At 38.3% G+C, this 22910-nt stretch overlaps 1 protein-coding gene across 1 annotated transcript in view; it reads right to left on the bottom strand.

Moving 5' to 3' along the window:
- Nucleotides 1-22910, bottom strand: part of tox (thymocyte selection-associated high mobility group box) — a 62360-nt gene that overhangs the window by 22410 nt on the left and 17040 nt on the right. The window contains exons 3-5 of the mRNA XM_088085558.1: nucleotides 16458-16523; nucleotides 9102-9212; nucleotides 2831-3115 (exon numbers count right to left, since the gene is read on the bottom strand). Of these exons, the coding sequence (XP_087941684.1) occupies nucleotides 2831-3115; nucleotides 9102-9212; nucleotides 16458-16523 (462 nt within the window). The remainder of the gene's footprint in view (nucleotides 1-2830; nucleotides 3116-9101; nucleotides 9213-16457; nucleotides 16524-22910) is intronic.

Raw genomic sequence — 22910 nt, 5'->3', positions numbered from 1 at the left:
TTAGCTGCAACTGAGTAGTCTTGCCTCTTCTTGGAATAATGCACACACACATTGACTTGAATCTTTCGAGCCCCCCACCAACCCCGATTAGGCTGAGCCAGGCACGGTTGCTAGGCAACCATCATTCATGGGCTGGCAGTAAATGAATGTTAGTATGAGAATATAAAAGCGAGGTAGAGAAACGGAGAGAGAGAAAAGGTAGGACTGAGACAGACAGAGATGGAAAATAAGCTCTTCCCTTCAGGCCGCTGAAATAATTACCTCCACTGTTACACAGTTAACACACAGGTTAGTCACAATCACAGAAAAAAAATCTGGATTTAATTAAAACTTATTGAAAACTGTCCTTTTGTGGTATTTTATGGTCTAATTCAACCACAGTGAGGGGTTGAGAGCTTCATCAGGAGGTTTCAAACTGATGCTTCATGTTCAGGCAGGTAGATTTAATATGGAGATGGAGGCAACAGACAAAGAGAAAGATCAAGAGTGGGAGGTGACAAGTTTCACTCTTAATAAAAGCAGAGAAATCTTTATTACAGATTTCGACACATCTGAACCTTTGTCACCCCCCTGAACGCTCGGTTTCTATGACAGTTGAAGTAAGTACGAGTCTGTGAAGGTGGCGCTTTCATTTCTTTACTGTATGACACAGTCAGCCACATCACAGCTAAAAGCAAGATTTTCACTTTACTGTGAAATGAAGACTTAAAATATGAGGAAAATGTCACTTTGACCAGCTGCCATGACTTAAATAACACTGCCCCGGGCAATATTCCCCTTCCACACAGTTAAATGAATCAAATATGAAAGACTATAGTTAAAATATATCATCTGGATGTCACATCGTAACGCTCGCTCAGATCCTCAGCTTTCTTCCATTAGCTAAAGTCAAAGAATCTGTGAGCGAGTGATAGTCTGGCCTAAAATATGTCTGTAGAGTATCGAGCACAATGTGAGGTGAGTGCTCAAAGTGTGCAGTGAGTGTGAAGGAGCAGCAGCTGGTCAGCTTTGATTCATCTCACTTTCAATGGTTTTCACAGTGATCCCAACCTTCAGAGAAATGTCTAAAATCACCCCTGCAACATCCTGCACTTGTTTGCTCTCCGTGATCTGTGTGCACACTGTGTTCTAAAAAAACCAAATATTACCAGATACAGTGCCTCTAACAGGTTTGGAACTACAGTATCATCTTTCAGCTGACCTTTGACCTCAGACGGTGGGGCTTTTATACTGGGCAACTCTCAATGTTAATGTGTGAAAAAATGGTGTAATTGAAAAACAGGAAGCTTGGGGTTGCAAGAAAGGGTAAATACTTGAAACATTGACAATCATACACAACTAGTAAATCCATGAAGACTTTTCAGGTAGGAAGAATATTTGAAAAGAGGAATATTAGCATGTTTATAAATTCTGGGTAGTTTTTGTAATGCATAGCTCTCTTTTATTTCAGCCTACAAAATGTCTAATCAGAGAGAAACATCTTTATGAGTGTGCAGGACCTTTAAAGGGACAGTTCACCCTAAATTCAAGAATACATGTGTTCTCTCTTAGCTTGAGAGCGATTTATCAGTCAAAACTGTTTTTGTGGGAGTCGCCAAGTGTTACAGAGTATCTGCCTTCTCTCCAGTTTAATGGAACTAGATGGCACTCAGCTTGTGGAGCTCGAAGTACCAAAAAAAAACCATACAGCAATGTCAGTGTCTAGAAAAAAAGTTTGTCCATGAAACTGCTCACAAAACGTTTCTGTGGATCATCTTGAGTAACTAGCTGCTTTTACACAGAGATGGCACTACAGGGCCCCGAAGAAGTCCCCCTTTATAGCGCCCCTGCATGTTTACACAGAACCAAATGATGGCAGCATCACTCTGCTCCAGCGTGGGATTAGACACGGCATCATGGCATCCCGCAATCAAAAGAAGCATGATGGGCGTGATGTTTAACACACGACTGTCTGCCTGACATACAATATATGCGATGGCAGCGCTTGCTAAACTATAACAATGGCATTAATGTGTCAATAACAATCATTTACCGTCCCTGTTATATGGTGGCTGATCTCGTCCTCTGCTCAGAGGGTAAGAAGCTCCTGAATCTCATTTGTTTTCCCAGTGTGCAGACATTCACAACCGCCCTTCTCCTTCTTTAAATTTATAGAGCAGCTGTAATATGTATTTTTTTGGTGCCTTGAGCACCACAAGCCAATTTATAGAGCAGCTGTTAGCTGCTCTATAAATCTCCTGCGGTGGGTCATACACGTAAACACATCATCAAAGAATCACACCACTTGTCGTACATTGTCATGTCGTTCCGACTTCATGTTTGATACAGACTTTGTCTTGGGTCCGTTACTACGGCTGCACCCAGCTCAGAAGCGAGACCACTCTGTCCCCCTGTTTCATAATTGGATGTTACATAGAACGGTGGGGCAGAATAACGGGATGATACTCCCGCCTTGAACAGGCTGTATAAATGCAGCTGCTGGGTCATGATTTCTGGAAAGAGACATTGCTGTTGAGCTGTAATATGTATTTTTTTTGGTTCCTTGAGCACCACAAGCCAATTGCTGTCTGGTTTCATTTTATTCGAGAGAAGGCAGACATCTTTACAGTCGATATCTCCAACACTCTGCAACTCACACCAAAACTATCTAGACAGATCTAGATTTAAACTTTAGTTGCCTCAGTAACGGTTTAGCAGACAAAAGGTCATGTTTTCTAATATCATGTGTACAAATCCAGCTTCCAGATTTGACTGAATACTGTCACTTCCATTTTGCTGTCATTCTTTCCTAAAGCAGCATTGTTTTCAACATGATTATTTCTGCACTCACCACAGACAGTGTGCTGGTCATCGGGCCGCTATCTGGACTGAACGTGCCACCATCCTGGTTCAACAAAGCACCTCCATCTTGGCTCCCAGGCATGCCAGGCAGATCCATGCCCTGCAGCTGGTAGGGGTGGTGTGGAGCTGAGCTGGAGGGAGGGTCCAGAGGGTGGTATGGTCCAGAGCGGGAATCGTGGGGGAGATGGGGGGGAAGCAGGGGGTCGGGCGGGGGGGGGGGGGTGATGGGAGGGATGTTGAAGTCCTCGTCGCCCAAACCACCCACTGAGTAAGACTAAAGAGAGACGGAGAGAAAATACGATTAAAGACACCAGTTTACTTTTTTAAAACCTTTTGAAACCTGAACAAATGGGCTTGATTTCTTTCAAAAACATGTAAAGAAGGCAATAAACCATTTAACAAGAAATTACTTAAACTAACAAAGTTTTTAAAAAAAGTAAACCAGGATATGACTTGAATCTAATCAAATAAGAAAAAAATAAGATAATAACAATTATAAAAACAAGTTAATAACTTTAAAATTTGAAGAGGAAACAACAGCAAAATTAAAGAAAAAACTTAAAATTGCACAAAAATAAAGAAAAAGAAGACAAATATTACATACATACATAAACAGAGATATATTACAAAAATAAAATAATAATATTAAAACAAAATAAAATAATAATAATAATAATAATAATAATAATAATAATAATAATGGTTATTATTATTATTATTACTATTTTATGGTTATTTCCTTGTTACATTTTTATAATTTCTTGCAATTTGTGTGGCATCTGTTGTCATGGTGCTCATTGTGATATTTTCCTCAAGGTTTTGAAAGAAACCAAATCAATCCGCTGAGGTTTCAAAAGGTTCAAATACCTGTGAAAGGTGTCCAAATGCAGCAGAAATAAAGTGATGCTGATCCAGGTTTCAAAGAGGGTAATCATATAATTCACCACAATGTTGTTTTCCTCTTTGTGGGACAAAGTCAAGTTCGGGGACATATCGTGATAGAGCATGGCTAGATGGGCCATGTTGCCTTCAGCGCAGTGACAACTTGGAAGAAAATCAATAAGAATTACATAGGGGACTATAAGAGACCAAAGTGTCATGAAACATTACTGTCAGAGATAATAGATGGAAGAGATGGAGAAAGTGCCCATCAACATTACCCCAGAATGCTGAATCGGGTCTGATGTACAGCTCTGTGTGGTGTCATGTCGTCCTCAGTCGGAGCTCCTATCACACACTAATTAGCACTAATGATATCCCCAGCCTCGTGAGCAAACACTCACTCATTCAGCAACAGAACAACACCGTAGTTTATATGTACAAGCCCCCTTTTTGCCTGAGAGAATACACACAGGCGGATCTTTGTGTGTAGAAATACATCAGTGCTTATCTGACATGCCGAAAGAAAACCAGCAGCAGTGGTCTCTCGTATATGATAATGAATCACTCTGAGAGCAGAGACAAATGAGAGGGAGACATGAAGAGGGAAATGGAGTGAGAGAATCATGCGAGAGAAGAGTGAGAGACACCAGGGTGAAGAGAGAGAGAGAGAGAGAGAAGGGCAGCGTTGGAGAAGCCCTCTCATACTAATCTGACAGAGGAGATCTTTTATAGAGACTGACAGCCTTTTCTGCTCGGCTAGCCACACCAGTCTCTCTCCCTCTTGCACTCTTTTGCTCTTCATCTCTCTCCGTCCTTCTCCTTCCACCCCTCTTTTGCCCCCTCTGCTTTCATCCTCCATTTCTCTTTCATCTCCCTCTCACTCTTTCACTCTTTTCTACTCCATCTCAAACCAATATGCATTGTGGAGTTGTGGGTTGCGTGACTTGTGAGCTGAGTGATAAGTAAGGAGTCTGGTACTGTGATGTATATGCTCACTTTGTAATTAAGGACCACTGTGGTAAAAAAAAAAAAATTAGAGTTCATAGTTTCACCACATTAAAATGAAACAGAGGAAAACATAGAGCAGAAAAGTGCAACAAGGAAAATTATCACAGGTTGCACCCCAGCATCTAAAAAGCCCTCACATTATCCCCCTTTCAAATCTATAAAAATGCAGACACCTGACATGGGCAAACTGGAAATGTTCCCTCCCTGAGTGGTTCTGTAAAAAAACACTGTGTCAGAACACTTGGAGTGGTGCAACGCACTCTGTGTGTGAGCTGTCACTCCAAGACTTCTCCATGTGCATGTTTCCCTTGATACAAATTTTTTGCCATGCAAGCTCGGATTCTCTGCCCGAACCTGATTGGGCCAAACCGGCCAGTTTCTGGCCGGGCGGGGCTGTAATTTCTCACTATTCCCTCGAACTTGAATTGGGTCAGGTTCTCGCCAATTCAATATTTATTTTATTTTATTTTTTCATGAACTGTCTTGTGCTTGAATGGCACTTTGGCAGTAGTTGTACTAGACTGAATCAGGAGGGAAATAGACAGAAAGAAAGTAAAGTTAGTAAATCTGTGAGTTGCTTCGCACATTAAACACCTGGGTGCTAAAAGCCTACACCGGATTCATGAACACTGCTGGAAACTCTGATCGTAGGCACATGTGTATGTTCATGAATGCCAAACTATAGTAAACTGACAGCTATTCAAGCATTTAGCATACATCCCTGCCAATGAATGAGCACTATGTCAGGAGGTGATGAGCACTATGGATGGGTGCACCCTGTTGACCTACTAACATGCTGCATACAAAGAAAGAGAGAGAAAGGAAAACTTTTCTGATGCTAAAATTAAAGTTATTTTGGTTGGAGTTGACAGAGAAACTGTGGTGAACTGTCCTGTGGTTAAACTGCAATTTGGATTTGGTTTTAATGGATAATGGTATCATATAAAACTAGAAGACCAGAGAAATCCAGTGATACCAACCATGTCATTATAGCTTCTCAGTAAGGAGACAGAATAATGCTCCAAAGTTAGGCTAAGTTTTGGCTGTAGAACAGCATGACCTTTTCACAGGGGTCCCTTGACCTCTGACCTCAAGATAACTGAATGAAAATGGGTTCTGTGGGTACCCATGGGTCTCCCCTTTACAGACACTTTATGTTAGTCCCATGTTCCAATGGGCATAACCTTTTTAGGGTGTCTAGATCTACGATAACTGTCTTCTGACTCAACCTAAATGCACAGACTTACTAACTTACTGATATATGACACAGAATTACTGTGTCATATACCAGTGAAGGTCAGGTGCAAATAAAGCTCTTTCTTTCTGTGTTTCAAGAATCTACTCATTCCATTTTTTCCCCAAGCCATCCATCAGGTCCACTAGTTTCAAAAAGCTAAGCCTCATGTGTTGGACCACTTTCTCTACTACGTGTTTTTCGTGCTGAACACCTTATCATTTGTATCAAACACTGTGTTTATCAGGTCCTGATAAACCAACAGGTCCAACAGTCTGTTTCTTTAACACAGTGTCCTGCTGGAGCTCAGAGCTCTGCATAAATTACACTGTTTGTCTTCTCTCTCTCCCTCTCGTCTACTCTCTCCATCATTTCTTCAAGTTCTGAATAAATTACTCTTCTCTCTCTCTGTCTGCTCTTCCATTCATGTCAGTACAATAGCCTGTTCCCTGTGCACTGGGAGCTTCTGGAGAGACTAATGTAGTCAGGATTAAGTCCTTTCACACATGTTGTGTTCACATTACACACTTCTCACAAATGCATGTTCATACAATATGAAAAAGCACATACATCTGTTGGACATGAATAATGTGTAACTTCCTATAAGAATGGTGATTAAAGGTCCAAAGGATTGGTTAGTGACTGATCTGTGGAATATCTAATAATCATTAAATTAGATTAGGATTGTCTTTAATGTAAATAAATCTGTCTTTTTATACGATTGAACTGGTGCATTTTCTGGGCATAATTACTGAATGATTTTGTCCATCTGTAATCTGGGGGATAGGGGCCTATAGCAAACTTTTTTAAATGGATGTGTCCCTTTGTATCAATCTGTGTCCCCTCTTCAAATTTGGAGGTTTTTTGCAGGTTGATGAATGCAGCGCAGGCGGAGCTCTCCATTAGTTCTTTGCTCCTCAGCAGTAGTTTGTGAATTGCAAGATATATAATTGATTTGTTGATCTGTTTGCAGCTGATCAGATGTGATCAATGGATGAGAGGAGCAGCTGCTGCGAGTGAATGCAAACTGTTAGACTTTGCAGAATGAATGTTAATGTTTCACTTTCAATGCACCTGCAGTTCTGCTACTCCAGTGGTGCAATGAGTTACTGAATTGTATATATTTTTAAAGTGCTCCTAATAACTGCTACAGCTCCAAAAATAGAGTAGGAAATGTGTGGAAAAACTTTAATGAACTTGCACATGATGGCGACTCCTAAACTAATGTATGAACCAGATCATGCTTTTGTGTACCGTTGTATCCCGAGAATCCCACACAGTAATGTTGGATCTGATGATTCTAATATATTTACTGACTAATGTCTGTCTTCCTAAACTGCTACAGTGATGACGTAAATTGTCCTTCTCTTCATCAGTTTGACCCCTCTTCTGGGAAACGGACAATTTAAATAGACTGTGAATGCAGAGACATACAGGTATGAAATATTATAAAAGTATCCTTTGAGAGCAGCAAATAAACATACACACTCAAACAGAGGGTACAGTATGTGTTTGATTGCCTCACTGGCATCCCTCTCATTTCATTTTCATTCTTGCTCTCTAAATCAAATAAAACTGTGACAGAGGTTGTGTGTGTTTGAGAGACAGAGATAGAGACAGACAGCATGCATTTCTATGGATGAAAATGAAAGTGCAGGAGAGAAGATGTCAAAATACTAAAGTATTTTTTAGCATAATAATGTGATAAAAATGTGTATGTATATACTTGTGTGAGCATACGTGAATGCAAGTGTGGGTGAGAACTGGGGGATTCCCTTATACTACTTTGGCTGGTTACCGTTACCATTCATACATATGATATTTAGCTGTTTAACACCTGGATCAATATCAGTTTTCTTCTCTAGCATCTAAACCTCTGAAACTTGAGAAAATTGGTTTGATTTCTGTCAAAAACACAGGGGCAAAAAACATTATGAGTAACTTGATAAGAGATGTCCAGTTAAATAAAATAATAATAATAAAAAAAAAACAATTAGTAAAAGGTGACAAGGAAATTATCTGACAATCTGCTGGAGGGGAATATTAGAGAGAGGGATCAAAAAACAGGGCCAATCTTACCAGAAAACTATATTTATAAATCTCTATAAATCTTATAACTTATATATGTTACAGAATACTTTCTTAAGGTTGTTTTGTTGTTGTTGTTGTTGTTTTTTTCTACTAACTTCTTGATAGTTTTTGGGTAATTTTTTGTTTAGCTGCTTTTTGGCTTCTGACATTTTTCAGAGAAATCAAGCCTATTTGCTCACACAACAAAAGTGATCATTTGCAAAAGCATACAATCCATGCTCATGGAACTGGCTTATAACTCGCTCACAAACTTGTGAGGACTACACAGCAGGCAACAAATACTCTAAAAGAGGAGCTGTTGAGTCATTAACGAAGCAGTTTTAAATGTGAGCCTTACTCACAGGAAAGTAATCTCATGTTCACACTGGGGATGCAAAAACTGCTATCAATTCTGAGTAGAACTCCGAATAACCTTTTGGCCCTGCCCTCTGTCACCTTAACCTCCAGAGAAGTTGAGAAAGGTCGAATTTTATGCAAATTCCCTCTGACGCGTGGGAGAGGCAACCAATCATTCTTGTTTTAATTTACTCTGAAAGTAGAAACACCGGCAATGTCCTGATCAAGTGTTTTTGGCTCTGATCCCGATCTGAGTCATTTAATATTGGGTAATTCAATACCGAGTCTGAGCCAGTACTTATAGTTTATATTTACCTAAGTGCTGATTAAATATAATAGCTATTTAAAATATTTACTATTTAAAAAAATACATTCTAAATAGGATTAGAACTCAATATTCCACCAACACTCAGTTTGTTTAAACATAGTGAGTGAAATTTTACATCTCGAACAGCGCACTTATACTCTAAAAACTTAAGTTGGACAACTGCAAGTCCTGATCGGTGATTGGATAATACTGGCTGAACCACCTTTTTAGTGCATTTAATAAATGTCCTTTTCATATAAATGTCAGTTTTGTTTATTTACAGTCATATGCCTGTGGAGCTCAGTGATATGTGTGAGTTTCAGTGTTAAAAAGTCATCCGAAAGACAGAGTGTAGCCTGGACAATGTTGCGTTTATGCGTGTAAGTGTGTGTGTGCATTTACCCAAGGCAGACGGTGTGTGTCAGCCATGTGTGTGTCCCTCCTCCAGTGCTGTGAGGGCGGGTTGGGTGGCGTCACCTTGCTGAGAGGGTGAGGGGGCTGCGGCACACGAAACTGTGGGAAGAATAACAAAGACAAACAAAAGGTTCAAATAGACGCAGAGGCCGGAAAAAAGGTCGGAGGTCAAATGAAAAGGTCGCAAAGAGAAGCAAGGACAAAGCGAGAGGGAGGGACAAGGAGAGAGATTATACACAAGCCTTTCCTCATACACCGACACACATACAGTCTCCCTAACATGGGTCTAAATATTTAACTTAAGCTTTTTATTTTAAACCAACTAACAGCTACAACTGAAAAGCGATTTTAAAAAGAAAGAAAAAGAAAATTAAAGTCAAAGAGCTATTTGGAGAAAGAGAGAGATAAGAGAGAGAGAGAGGGAGGCTGTAAATAAATTGCTTGTTGATTCCCTCCACAGCTAATCCCTGATAAGAAAAGGTTGCAGCACTGTACAGCTGCAATGATCGAAGAAAGACAAACACATATTAACGTCAGGAGCACATAAAACACTGGCACAAACAACCTGCTTAGATTGAGTCCTTCAGGTTTTATTTGACATTTTTCTCCATAAAAAGGTGTGGTGATGAACATGTTCTTCTAACACCTTCATCCTGAACATTTATTAATATATAGAGTCACAGCTGAAAGCATCCCACTTCAACCACAACCACTGGGAGCTGGGCGGGCAGACGCTGTATTGATTAAAGAAACAGTTCAATATTTGGGAATATGCTTGTTCACCTTTGTGTCGAGAATTGGAAGACAAGATCAATGTTACTCTCATATCTGTCCATTAAATATGAACCTAGCTTAGCTTAGCATACATACAAATATATCCATATATACATATTTAAAAAGGCTTCCCTAAAAAGGAAAGGAAGAAAAAGGCTGTGTGACGGCCAGGTCAAGTGGTGAAAATACTCTCAATATTTCATAAACTTAGACTGATATTGATTTTTTAGGTAGGCTTTTTTTAAAAGTGGCTACAATATGTTTTGATATCAACCCCTACTATATGTAATACACTGACTATACATGAAAAATTCTGAACTATCCCTTTAAAGCTGAGAGGGATTCCATATTCTGTTCTTCATTGTTAAATTTGTTGAACTGCATCAACACAGGAGGACATAAAGGAAACATAATTAAGGACTCATATTTCTGTGGTGATACATGTATTTTCTACACATCACCTTGAGCACTACTAGTGTTGACCATTTGCCAGCTGTTACATTTCTTTGGAAATGGGAAACAGTTTTCATGTGTATTCTTAGGAATCCTGTTTCCCGGGCTGAAATCCTCGTCAGAACCCATGTTGTGAATTATCCATTATGTCACACAGTGTAAGCATAGAAGCTGCACGCTTGGCTGTGCTTGTAGTGTGAGTTCAGTTACGTACGAGACATAAAATCGTACGATATTTGCACAGTTTGAGGAGCACTTTGGAGTTTAGAGCCTCGCTCAGATGCAAATGATGGGAATGAGAGAATCTTGTTCATTCCTGTCTGCCAATCCTATTTTTCCAAAGAGACACACTTACAGTCAGCAGCTCTGTCACAGTGTGTGTTCAGGAATATACCGGGTCTCACTTAAGAAATGTTAGCAAATCCGAGTAGATTTGCAGAGAGATAGAAAAAAACTGAGATTATTTTTGGGCGGAGCTGTGAAAAGATATTTTCTTTTCTTTATGAAACTGTTATGAGGTGTCTTGTGCTTAAATCACACTTTGGCAGAACGTTTAATGGAGAGAATCGGGGGGAAAGGAAGAGGAAGAGGGATGAGAGAGAGGAAAAGCGACGGAACGACTGAGCATGTGGAGATTTGCGGGAGAGAGAGCGCACGTAAAAGAGAGAGAAAGAAAATGAGAGAAAGAGAAAGGAGGACTGCAAGGCAACTTAGTCGGCAGTGTTTGCTTCTGCCTCCCCAGCAGTGGGACAGATGTGCGTAACATGCAGCGGAGAGCAGTGATCATCATCTGCACGCTGCATCGCCATGGATCGCTGTGCGTTCTAGTCGCACCGAGGGGCACAGCCTGCTTTGCTGAATCTGACATCCACGAGATGACAGACAAATACTTGTAATACATGTTTAAAATTTTTAAAAAATCATTTTATAATAAATAAAGTGAGATATAATATAGGCCTATTTTTACAGCACAAAGTCAAATTTTAATCAGTCTCGGGCCCAAAACTGAACACCATAGAGCACAAAATAAACTGTTATTTCTGAAAATGAAAAGCAATATTTGTGTGCATTCCTAATTTACACAAGTACTACCAGCAGTAACAGGCAGGTGTGGACGGAAAAATTGGAGCCACTAATAAACTGTATATGCTGAAACACATGAAAAGTCTCTTCTGCTAACAGTTTAGACACAAATTCATTCTGCTCACACTGAATGAGACCCAGTGTATTTACAGGTAAGTCACACTGTATCTGTATCTCCAAAAAAGGTCACAGCAGACCACGGTTGACTAAAGACATGAACATACTCTATGATGTGACCTCTAAATGACAAACCTACACACATATACTTTCACTGAGTCTCTCCCTTTCACTGTCTCAGGGTGAGATCAGTCACATTACAACGCTGCTCCATTAATGATTCAAAACATATCAAGAGTGAGGGTCAGACTGGACTCACATTGGCCACGTTCATCACAACACCCTCTGACTTTATGGAGGCATTGGTACTTCAGTAATAACGCCACAAATTCGTATTCCACACACCACTCCCCATCTTCTTATGGCACAACACTATGAATAAAACATCAAATCATAGATTCCTATACCACACAATATTCTCTACATTGTACCCCATGAATAATGAATCTCCAGTGGTGTTTCTTATTAATATGGGCTTTGCTTGGTGGTGAGGTAATTCTGTACTAACAAACACACATCTTGCTCTCTAGAGGCTCCACTAGGCCTCTGGAAACTACACAGTGAATCCAGCTACACCCACAGACGTAGAAAAGTGGAGTATGCTGCACAGCGCTGTTCCACGACTGTTGCTTAGTGATCTAAAAACAGCTGATCTTTAACATGTTGGTCATCGCACAACGAGGTGACGTAACACAACAGCTGTACATACACCGTCAACCACCCTTAAACCTACATCTTACTTTATGCAGTGAACTCAATGTTCTGGAGTGGAAACTTCCACCCATGTGTCCACTCTTGACACTTGTTATCCCGTGTAGCGTCTCAGGGGGCTGCAGCCTCAGTCGGCACTAATGCAGGACACTCTGGAAAGTTTCAAGGAGACTTCTTTGATGGAAATGATCGGTTGATTACTGTACTCTGGGGGAGGAGGGCTGCAAATGATAATTATTTGGATTATAGTTTAATAATCCAAGCCTACAATTAACTATTTCATTTGAAATCTATAAAGCTTGCCAATGTGTCAATCAAAGGCCATGTTCAGCAAAAGTCCCCAAAATCCTCTAAGTTTGATGAATATCTATCTATCTGTACTGTCCTGTACATTTTTTATGATGAGTTAAAGGAAAATAAGGATAGTTAAGTCCTCACCTATTAAGGCTATACAAGTTTGGGACCTAAACAATAAAAGATAAAAGACATAAAAGAGTGACTTTTTTTCCTTCTAGCTCTGCAGTAGTTTACATTTAAGAGACGCAGTTTAAGTAGGTCGAGGCAATATGGCTTTAAAATACTATTTCAATATTTTAAGGCTTTATGCAGATACATGATATTTATCTTGATATTGTTAAATGTTCTTTAAACTAATTTAACTACTAGAATACGAAACTGGTGAATGAACTGCAGCCACAATATAGTTAAAGTAGCTGTTGTTATATAATTAAGTTGAATACACTACTTTTTCAATAACATTTGATAAAATGTGATTAAAAGGAAGTTGAATAAAATACTTTTATAATGAAATTTTAAAAAATAGGCGTATTGTAATAATTCAATAAATCAGAGCAGGACTCATGATGCTTTAATTTTGAAAGACTTGGCTTTTCTCAGGCAGGGAGTGTCAATATTTTTGTTGTGGTCTTGAAGCTCCCGCTCAACAGTTGGATGTTACTGTTACCAGAGAGTTAATCAGATACAGCGGCGTCTTTAACTGTGAGGATTCACTGGCTGTGAGCGGGCAACAAACCAACAGCTCTGCAGTTCAGATATTACTAGTATTTGCGAGTCATGCTGGTGCTCTGTGGTCGCAACATGTTACTAAATAGTCACATTCGGAGCTCTACAAACACAAACACAGGCCTCACCTGCTCACCCTACCACCACTGCCACTCATTAAGTTAGATTGTTACCACAGCGCTGTGAAACATGATGATTTATTCTCTGTAAGCTGGAAACAAACTAACAGCTCTCCAGTTCATAAATCTGTAGTATTTGTAAAATGCAGCAGTGCTCCAAGATTGCAGAATGTGACTAAATAGTCACCGCCTGGAGCTCTGCAAAAGCCCTGGTTTGTGTGTGTGTTTGTGTAAGAGAGGTGGTGAGCCGTGGGAGAGAGCAAGAGAACCAAAATGCCCCTGGCTTATAAAAATGATGTGACAATTTATACTCAGTGTTCACGATATTATCATTCTATGTATCGCATGTGCGATACCTCGAGTATATTCAATATATCGCCCATCCCAAAGTTAAAACTGTATTGGATCTTTGTCATTGACTGTGTAAACTGGTCAGAGGCTGGATAATAATGCGTACTGACTTTGTTTAATTTTGTGTTGTTTTATTATTTATTTTGTTTATTTTATATGTTGTTTATTTTGAAAGACGCTCTATAAAATAAATGTAAAAAAAATAAATTATAAATGTATAATTAGTAAGTGTAATTTTAGTGTGACATCAGCTGCTTTTGTCACAAGGACACAGAGCGTAGATGTATTCAGAATATCAGTAAGCAGTTATTTCGACAGACTGCTTACTGTCATTGTTACACGATGAGTGGAGTAACAGCCCTGACACACCAAACCAGCAACTGGTCGACGGTCAGTGTCGGGCTGCTATTGAGAGTGTGTCCCTCACTAAAATAGTCAAATTTTTCTCATTTGTTACGCCTTACGAAAACAGTATTTCTGCTACAATTTAGAGTCAATTAAAAAACTAAGTGACACAAAATTTAATCAAGAAAGTAATTACAGAATTAAGAACATTATTATTGTCATTTTCAAGCCCAAATCATAGTAGATTACCCAAAGATATACTGTCAGCTTATTAAGCTATCTAATTCTATGCAAACATCCCAAAGACAGGAGCTACTTTTAAAGCCAGAATTGCATTTAATAAGTAACTCCTGTGGCACTCCACACGTTGTGCTCAGTAATCCTCCACAGTGCTGCAGCAGGTCTCTGTTTAGCTTCGAGATAGAGAATCATTGTAATGCTTTCTGTGCCTCAGGTTGGCTGCAGTAAGTGATATTGATTTGTGGAACAGGAAGGGAGGAAAAGTTGATTTGATGCAACTGGAAATAACTGAAGACTGAAATAGCTAAAGGTGAGCTCAAAGACACAGAGGGCAGCGATCGAATGATCATAAAGACAGCATCGACAAAAACCTCCTGTAAATTAATATCATTAATGCACTACACTGTAAATTAATCTGGACATGGGTATGATTGCAACATTTGTATACTTCACAAGTATATTTATACACACAAAAATAGTCAGTTCTTTTCCCTTATTCTGCAAAAAATATTTCTACTTAACTGCTGTTGTGAAAAAGAATATTCAGCTAACACTGCCGTTAACATGCAGTGTGAACTCTTAACATGCCTTAACATGTCATATGTTACGCCACAATATGGAAAAGCAGAGCAGCTGTAGCAGCCCGTCATTCGGCTTCTTTACTTTAAAATGGGATTGTTTTTACAGTATCCGACTGGTGGTGGACTTGTTGGACCATGTGAGCTCAGTCCTCCTCCTTCATTCCTTCAAACAGTCTTGAAAACCTCAGTGTTGTGATATTCATGCATATCCAAAAACCTGTTGATATCCAGGTCTTTTTATTATGTTAAAAAGTAGGACTGCTTTTCTGTACACATTTCTATCACTGCTTTGCAAAACTGTTGGCAAGTTGGTGTGTTTATAATGTATCCATGACAACACACAGAGCTGACCATAAACACACTAGAGGCAGTATGAAGAAAAGTGCAGTAAAAACCCCAGTTGAGATGTTTATTCCACATTGACTGTTTGCACCCCCAAAAATGCTATTAAAGCCTGACTACAATATCATATCCCACATGTCTTAATCTGAAAATGCTAAATTTAGAAAAGGCCTAATTTGGAATATTTGAGGGGAATATGACTGGCATCAAAGTCAGAATATTCTAAATAATAGGGGAATACTAAAAAGTAGTTTGGGGGACCCATCACCAGTGCCTAAATAAATGCTGCTGGTTGCAAGGTAAAAAAAATATTTTTTTGATCTAGATAAACCTTTTAAGTTGCAAGCATGATTTGGATGAGTTGTGTTGACATTTATGTTGACAGTTAAATCAAATATTGCGTGAATTTTTAAGTTAAATGTATCTGTTAATTGATTTAAAGCGAAATTTAAGTTGTAGTAAAGTAATGAAATTGACTTGATAATCTAATTATTTAATTTAATTATTTATTAATCATTTCTTACTTTCTTATTTAAAAATGAGACACAAAGTGAGCTTGTGAAAACATGCAACAGGCCATAATTAAAACTATCAAGCCTGATAAATAGCACTACAGGTAAGAGGAAAGAAATATATTCTAGATTTTGGGGTGAACTGTCCTTAGAAGAGCTAAATCCAAACAGCAACACATCCATCTATTAATGCCACATGTTTTGGTTCCTTTATACTACCTGAACCACATTAGAAAATGGCAATGAGCAAGGAATTCCCTGCTTAAATTGTGCAGGTGTGAAAAAATGGATTCGATATGCGTGTACCAATGTGATCGCCTGCAAATTAAATGTATCCTCATTTATTCATTTTGTGTACACCTCCCATGTACTTGTGTTTGCAACAGATTGTTTCGCATTTGCACGTCAGCAATTCCGCTTTTAAACCGTGTTTTGACAAGATACAGCACATCCAATTCTGTTGGGAAATGTTACAACACGTTCACAAGTAATTAGTTCCATTTAGAAAAAATAGCTCAATGTAATTAGAAACTAGGAAATGTCAGAGGAACGGCTTCATAGGGCAATCACTCTGTCTATGTCTCGCTCTGTCACACACACACACACACACACACACACACACACACACACACACACACACACACACACACACACACACACACACACACACACACACAAAGCATTAACACTAACCTGATTGGTTGAGGGGAAGTCGAGGCCAGCTTCTGGCATCCCCAGGAACATGGTGTCCCCATCCAGCTGGAGAGAACAAAAACGCAAGAGAAACAATGTCAACAAACTAGAACCAAACACAGAGAAGGTGAAGGTCTGGGCCCTGTTTTCCACTAACAATCAGTCTCATGAACAGACTTAACCCTTCGAAACCCGGAGAGACATCACTTTTCTTGTGCTGCTATCACAAGCCTTTCACAAGTATTGAAACCTTTGAGTCACAAACAAATTGGTGCAATTTCTTTCAAAAACATTAGAAAATGGTAATGAGCAACTTGGTAAGAAATGTTCCAGAAATTGCTAGAAATCAGTAGATTAGTAGATGGTTTTGTTTTGTGCTAATTTTCAGGTAATTTTCTTGTACTTTTTGCTAGTTTCTTGCAAAACGTTTGAGTAATTTCTGCTTTGGTTGCTTATTGCCCTCTTATGTCTGTGAAACAAATCAAGTCAGTTTACTCACATTTAAAGGGTTAAACTTATTGTCCATCACACAGGAGCTGAGAAAAGCTTATTTTACGGTAACCCTATGTAAGCCAAATATTTGCCATATCCGGGTATCGCTATGCTCCTTTTCTGTAAAACCCCTTCCCAGTTGGTTCTGTGAGGGGAGCATACATAATAAATGACTCATATTAAACAGGATAATGACATCACTTTGACTCTAGTTTAAAGGATATTGAGCAGCAAAACAAAGTCCAGCTAAAATGACAGAGGAACTTTAACTTCCACATGAGACGACAGACGCTTCAATAACACATCACACAGGATCCCACTTTAATAAATAACTGGATGGTTTATAAACTGCTGGATGCAAATGAATTGCTTTGTATGATCATAGCTCAGTGGATTTATTTATTTATTTTATTAGAATATCACACAATTTAATTTTAACTGAATTAAACGGTCAGTCTTGCTCTAAAAGCAACAACTGAATAAAACATTTGAGGCAGCATCAGAAACTTCCTTCCCTTCTCCTGCTCCCTCACTGCATCTTGTCACTTTTTCCTGCTTCCTTAACCCTTTGAAACCTAGAAGACACCACTTTTCTTGTGCCGGCGTCAGATGCCATTCACAAGTATTTAAACTTTTGAACTCCCAGTACATTGGAAAAAATTAGAAAAAGGCAATGAGCAACCAGGTAATACTTCATGTTGTGCAGATTAGTAGGTTTAGATTTTAGTTTGTTAAGCTTTGGAAAAATGGAGAAAAAAGAAACAAAACTAGGGCAAAACTGTATGTATTTAAATTATATGAATTATCTTACACAATTATTAAAATTCTTTAAAGCTCCTTTTCCAGGTCATTTCCATGTTGTTTTTAGCCTTCTTTAACATGTCTTTTTCTTTATTTCTTTTTATCCTTTTTACTAATTTTCAGGTAATTTTCTTGTACTTTAACTAAAATTCTTGCTTATTTTTCATTGCCCTCCTCCCATGTTTCTGAAAAAAATCAGAAAAGTTTGCTCAGGTTTTAAAGAGTTAAATTGTGTTGCAATTTCATACATGTTTTTTAAAACATGACCTGTGATTTTCAGTTTGTATTTAAATCACAACTACTAAAGTGACCAGTGCGCCATCTAATCAAACCAATGCATATTATGCATATGTTTTTCTGTAGGTCGAGCTGGAAGCTAACTTCGTCCTGGTTCCCTCTTCAAAACGCCTATAGAAGTTTTCCATGGGATTTTGGATCATTGCATCATAAGCTTTGTGTTAAACAAATGTTTATGATATTCACACATTTTTTTCAGTAATTGCCACAAATGAAAAACGCTTCATGGATTTTTGAAGCCTAAATGCAATCACCAGAAATAAAAAGTAATTGGTAGGCTAAAACGATAGATGTGGAGAATGAAGTTTGTGTGCACTGGAAAAGTGTCCCAATAAAGAATACTCCATGAGTCAGTATGTGTGCTAAATCTGAGCATGAATTTAAAAAACTTGATCTCAAATCGTTTTTAATGTGCTGTTCAAAGACAATTCTACTCTTAAATTGCAGTAAAATTCAAAAGTCAAAGTATGACATCTGTCGGTCTTTATGTAACATAATTTCCCGTTACACCATTTCCTGTCCAAAACAGGACATCATTTTGCCATCTTGTTTACTATCAGTATACACTGTACACTATGATGATATATATGTTAGATAAGACACAATGAATCCTATCAGTATTCAGTATAGGCTTTTATTTTCTCATTTCCGTCTCTTATCTCCCCTACACTTCCTCTTGTGGGGGCTCTGCGCTTCATCTTTCTCCATCAGCGTGTTTTAGTCCTACACGACAGACAGCAGTGAAGAACAGAGGTTTGAATGTCACTGTCGTAGGTTCCCGCTCATATCACCAGATCACATATTCACTTTAAGTGGCTAAAAACAGCTTGTGTTGGCTTCTTCTGATATATTATAATGGTTACTTTTTATCCACTGAGACCCATTTTAGTAAAGCATTAATTTAACATCATTAAGTTACATCTCCAGTGAAAGACAATACTGTACGGCAGCCTTTTCCTGTCGCTGAGTATTGTTTGTAATGGCTCCATACGTCTTTAGAAACTGCTAACTCATTTTAATAGTCTTAGTCCAGGTTTGAGTCCTCAGGTCTGAAGCAGAGATCATTTCACTGTTTTTTAACTTTTGTAAGTGTGCTTTCACAGAAATAAAATCTGCTTTTGCATATTACTATATCGGACATTTGACAGACAGTATACGTCAGGACAAATGTTGACATTGTACGTTCCTGCAAATGTACGATAGGTTATGTTTCATTTATACATATAAGTTTCATACGTATCATATCGCATTTCTAAAGCAATGCAATATACAGTATGTGCTGACACTAGATGATGCTCCCATGAACATTTATTACCTCCACATGTGATGTTTAGGGCCCTAACCCTTCTGTAAACACAAAGGTAGATGGTGTGACATCTCAGGGAGATGCCTGCCAAGCCGCACACTACTGCAGACCACTATATGAGACCCACAAACAATTAAAATAGGTTGTTTTTGGCAAACTGTTGCTGTCTTACCAGCAGGGATTGTGCCGCTAAAACAGATATTTTTTTTAATAAGGCATGATCTCAGCATTGTTGAAACATTGAGTTTGAAGTTTGAATGTATCTGCTACACAATAACGTGCAAAAGTAACGTATCCACGGTTTGCAGAAACATACACTCCATAAATGTATTCTGCTGACTGGGTTGACAATAGAGTAACATACAATATGCAGAGTAACTTTAGTAAGTTTATTCAGCCTCATCTTGAACACCACAAACTGCTGACACAGACCTCCTGACTGTGTGCGTCTCAACACAGTCTAACTTGCTTTGGAAACGTGAAGAATTTTAAGAAATTCGTTCAAACATTGTTTAAAAACTTTCTTAAGTCCTAAGATCGATCTTGTCTGTAAATGGGCTATTAGCCAAAAGTTACAATAAAAGCAGTGGAATTTAGGGCAATATTACTTTTTTTAAAATTCATTTGTTCATTTAACTGTGTGTCATCTATTATTCAGAGCCCAAAGTGATGTCATCAAATTACTTTGTTGGCTGGAAAAGTGTCAAAAACCAAAAGCATTCTATCCAAAGACAGGGAAAATCATGAAAAGACATGACAAAGAAATATCTATCAATTATGTATAATTTCCAAAACTGTTGCTGGGACAGCAGTGTGTTGTTGGTGCTGTTTGCTCTCCGTTGTTTTGTTTTTTTTGTGGTGTGTCTCTGTGTACGTGCTGTAATACAAACTGCCTCTCTGAGGACAATAAAGTTTTCCAAACTGGATTAAATGAATAGTTCTGGCAGTAGCCAAATTACATGCTGGCAGTGCTATTTGTAGCTTCAGTCTAAAGACTAGCTGCAGCTAAATCCCACACACACACACACGCACGCATGCACACACGCAAAACTATAAAACAAAGATATTCAAATGATTTACGGGATCCTGGGTCCATAATCATTGTCTTGGTTGACACACACAGAGGAACATTTGAACAGGTGGGGAGAAGCAAGGCACTGTCATCTACACACACACACACACACACACACACACACACACACACACACACACACACACACACACACACACACACAGAACTACAAACACAGGTGGATAGTTGGACAGACAGGTGTAACTGCCCCATCCATTCACCAGCTGTTGGGTATTATGCAAATGAGGTGTAGGTTTACAGAGTCAACAGAAAGCTAAGGCAGAGTTGTAAAGACATAACACACACACACACACACACACACACACACACACACACACACACACACACACACACACACACACACACACAATGTGGCTTATAGAATTAACAGGTATGTCTAATGCCTAATAAGAGACATATTGATATACACATATCGAACAGTAACAGTAATGAGAGTGATGAGAGCAGAGGGCGAGATCTTCACCTCTCCGCCTCGTCTGTATGCCTGACCGTCTTCCTCTGTGGGAGCAATCAAAGTTTTTCTGACAAATCCGAGGAGAGGAAGAGGGGAGCAGACCTGCTGACCTCACTGTCAAGGACGCTTCTTCAATTTACCTTTGATAGACCACATGGATCACACGCAGACACACACACTTTGTATGCCGGCACGGAAAAACAGGCTCACACAACAAACTTAAAAGCCACAAGCTAAAATGGGTAAAATAACAATAATACAATAACTAATGAAAGTAAAAAAGTGCCTCAAAGAAGTGTGTTTAACTACTTGTAGAACCAAATAATGTAATAATTTCCTGAAAATGCAAAATAAATGTGCATTTAACTTATTTGAATATGTAATAAAACCCAATAATGTAATAGTTTGACCATTAATGTACTAAAACTGATACTGACACTTCTATTGTAATACCTTATTACATTTTTGGGAATTCATTTCTTTTATTTATTTTCTGTTTATCTCTTTCACCTCTTTAATTTATGTTTTATTTATTGTATTTCCTTTTATTTTTTGTTTAATTGTTTTTATTGTTTATTTCTTTGCAATTTTTTATATTGACTTTTACGTCTTGCATCATTTGTCTTGTGGTTTTAAATTTTATCCTAATTGTATACTAGTTTTGTCTTGTTTGTATTAATTTATTACTATTTGGCTCTCCGTTGTTGTATCACTGTCAATGTATCCCATTTCTGCTTTGCTTTGTTTAGCAAAGCACAGTGTAAACTCTGTTTTAAAAGGTGATATATCAATTCATTATTATTGTTATTATTATTATTATTATTACTACAGTACAGTGCTAACTTTGCCTTATTAGAATAATATAAATAACCACTGGTGTAAAAAGTACAGAGAAAAATAATTTTTTTTTTGAAAATTTTTTGGATCTGACCCCTATTTGACACTACAAATTCCATAATTAATTTCCCATTGAACATGATTTTAGTTTATTAAATCGTTGTCTACTAACAATGTACCACTGGTCAGCTGTTGTAAATTTCAAGTTCTACTTAAATCCTTGAAATTACGTTTCCAAAACATGGCATTAGCGTCAAATGTTAGTGTCATGTTAGCCTACTGAAAGCACTAAGAGTAATATCAATATTTATGTCTGCACACTTTATATTTCTGAGAAAAATAACATGTTTAACATTTTTATTTCATCAGTTTTGAAAACAAGGCAAAAAAACACCTAAAAGGCATTATTTTATTATCAGGACACTTTATGACATTACTGGTCAAGTTAATATACATTACTGGGTTATATTGCATTTTCAGGCATAATTACATGTTCAGGGAATTATTACATAATTGGGTACTACACACCTGTTTCCCAAATAGATATGATCCAAACTGGATCTTTCTACAGCAGAGCCTGGTCTGGGGCACACATTTTTCTAATGGTTTCTCAATGCCTGTTACAAATGCTGTGTTTCTATACCGCACTATCTCTGCCACATCAGATTTTCATGGAATCAAACCCTGTTTTTGATACAACTGTATTTATGGTCTACATTTTTTCAACCATAACCATTAAGCACTCTGTAATTACTAATACTGCTGCTTTACATTACATCACTCTACAGACCAACTGTTAAAATCCTTAACAAGTTTAGTTACAAGTTGTAGTTTTCTACCTGAAAGTGATTGTTGTTGCTGGCGTGAAGTTATGGTGATTTGTTCTATACTTTTAAAGGCTACATAAATTATACCATGTTCATAATATTGCCTGTTTGCAATGTTCTTGTTTACCTTATCACAATCACTCCTCAACAAGAAGTGTTGCCACAGCTTCACACAGCCTGACACTCTTTTTGCAACTGTTTGGAGATCAGCTGACAGATTGAGACATCGTACCTGCCCCCTCGCTGCTGCTATGTAACATCCCTCACACCAGCACAACGTAACGGAGCACAAACGGTGTGACCACCTGCTCCTGCTTTAACCTGAACCAGCTTAACCTGCTGAACA

This window comes from Plectropomus leopardus, chromosome 12 (assembly GCF_026936395.1).
Source record: "Plectropomus leopardus strain MGB_pleo_1.0 chromosome 12, ASM2693639v1, whole genome shotgun sequence".
Taxonomy (NCBI): Eukaryota; Metazoa; Chordata; class Actinopteri; order Perciformes; family Serranidae; genus Plectropomus; species Plectropomus leopardus.
This window is presented reverse-complemented; position numbering and strand designations above follow the sequence as displayed.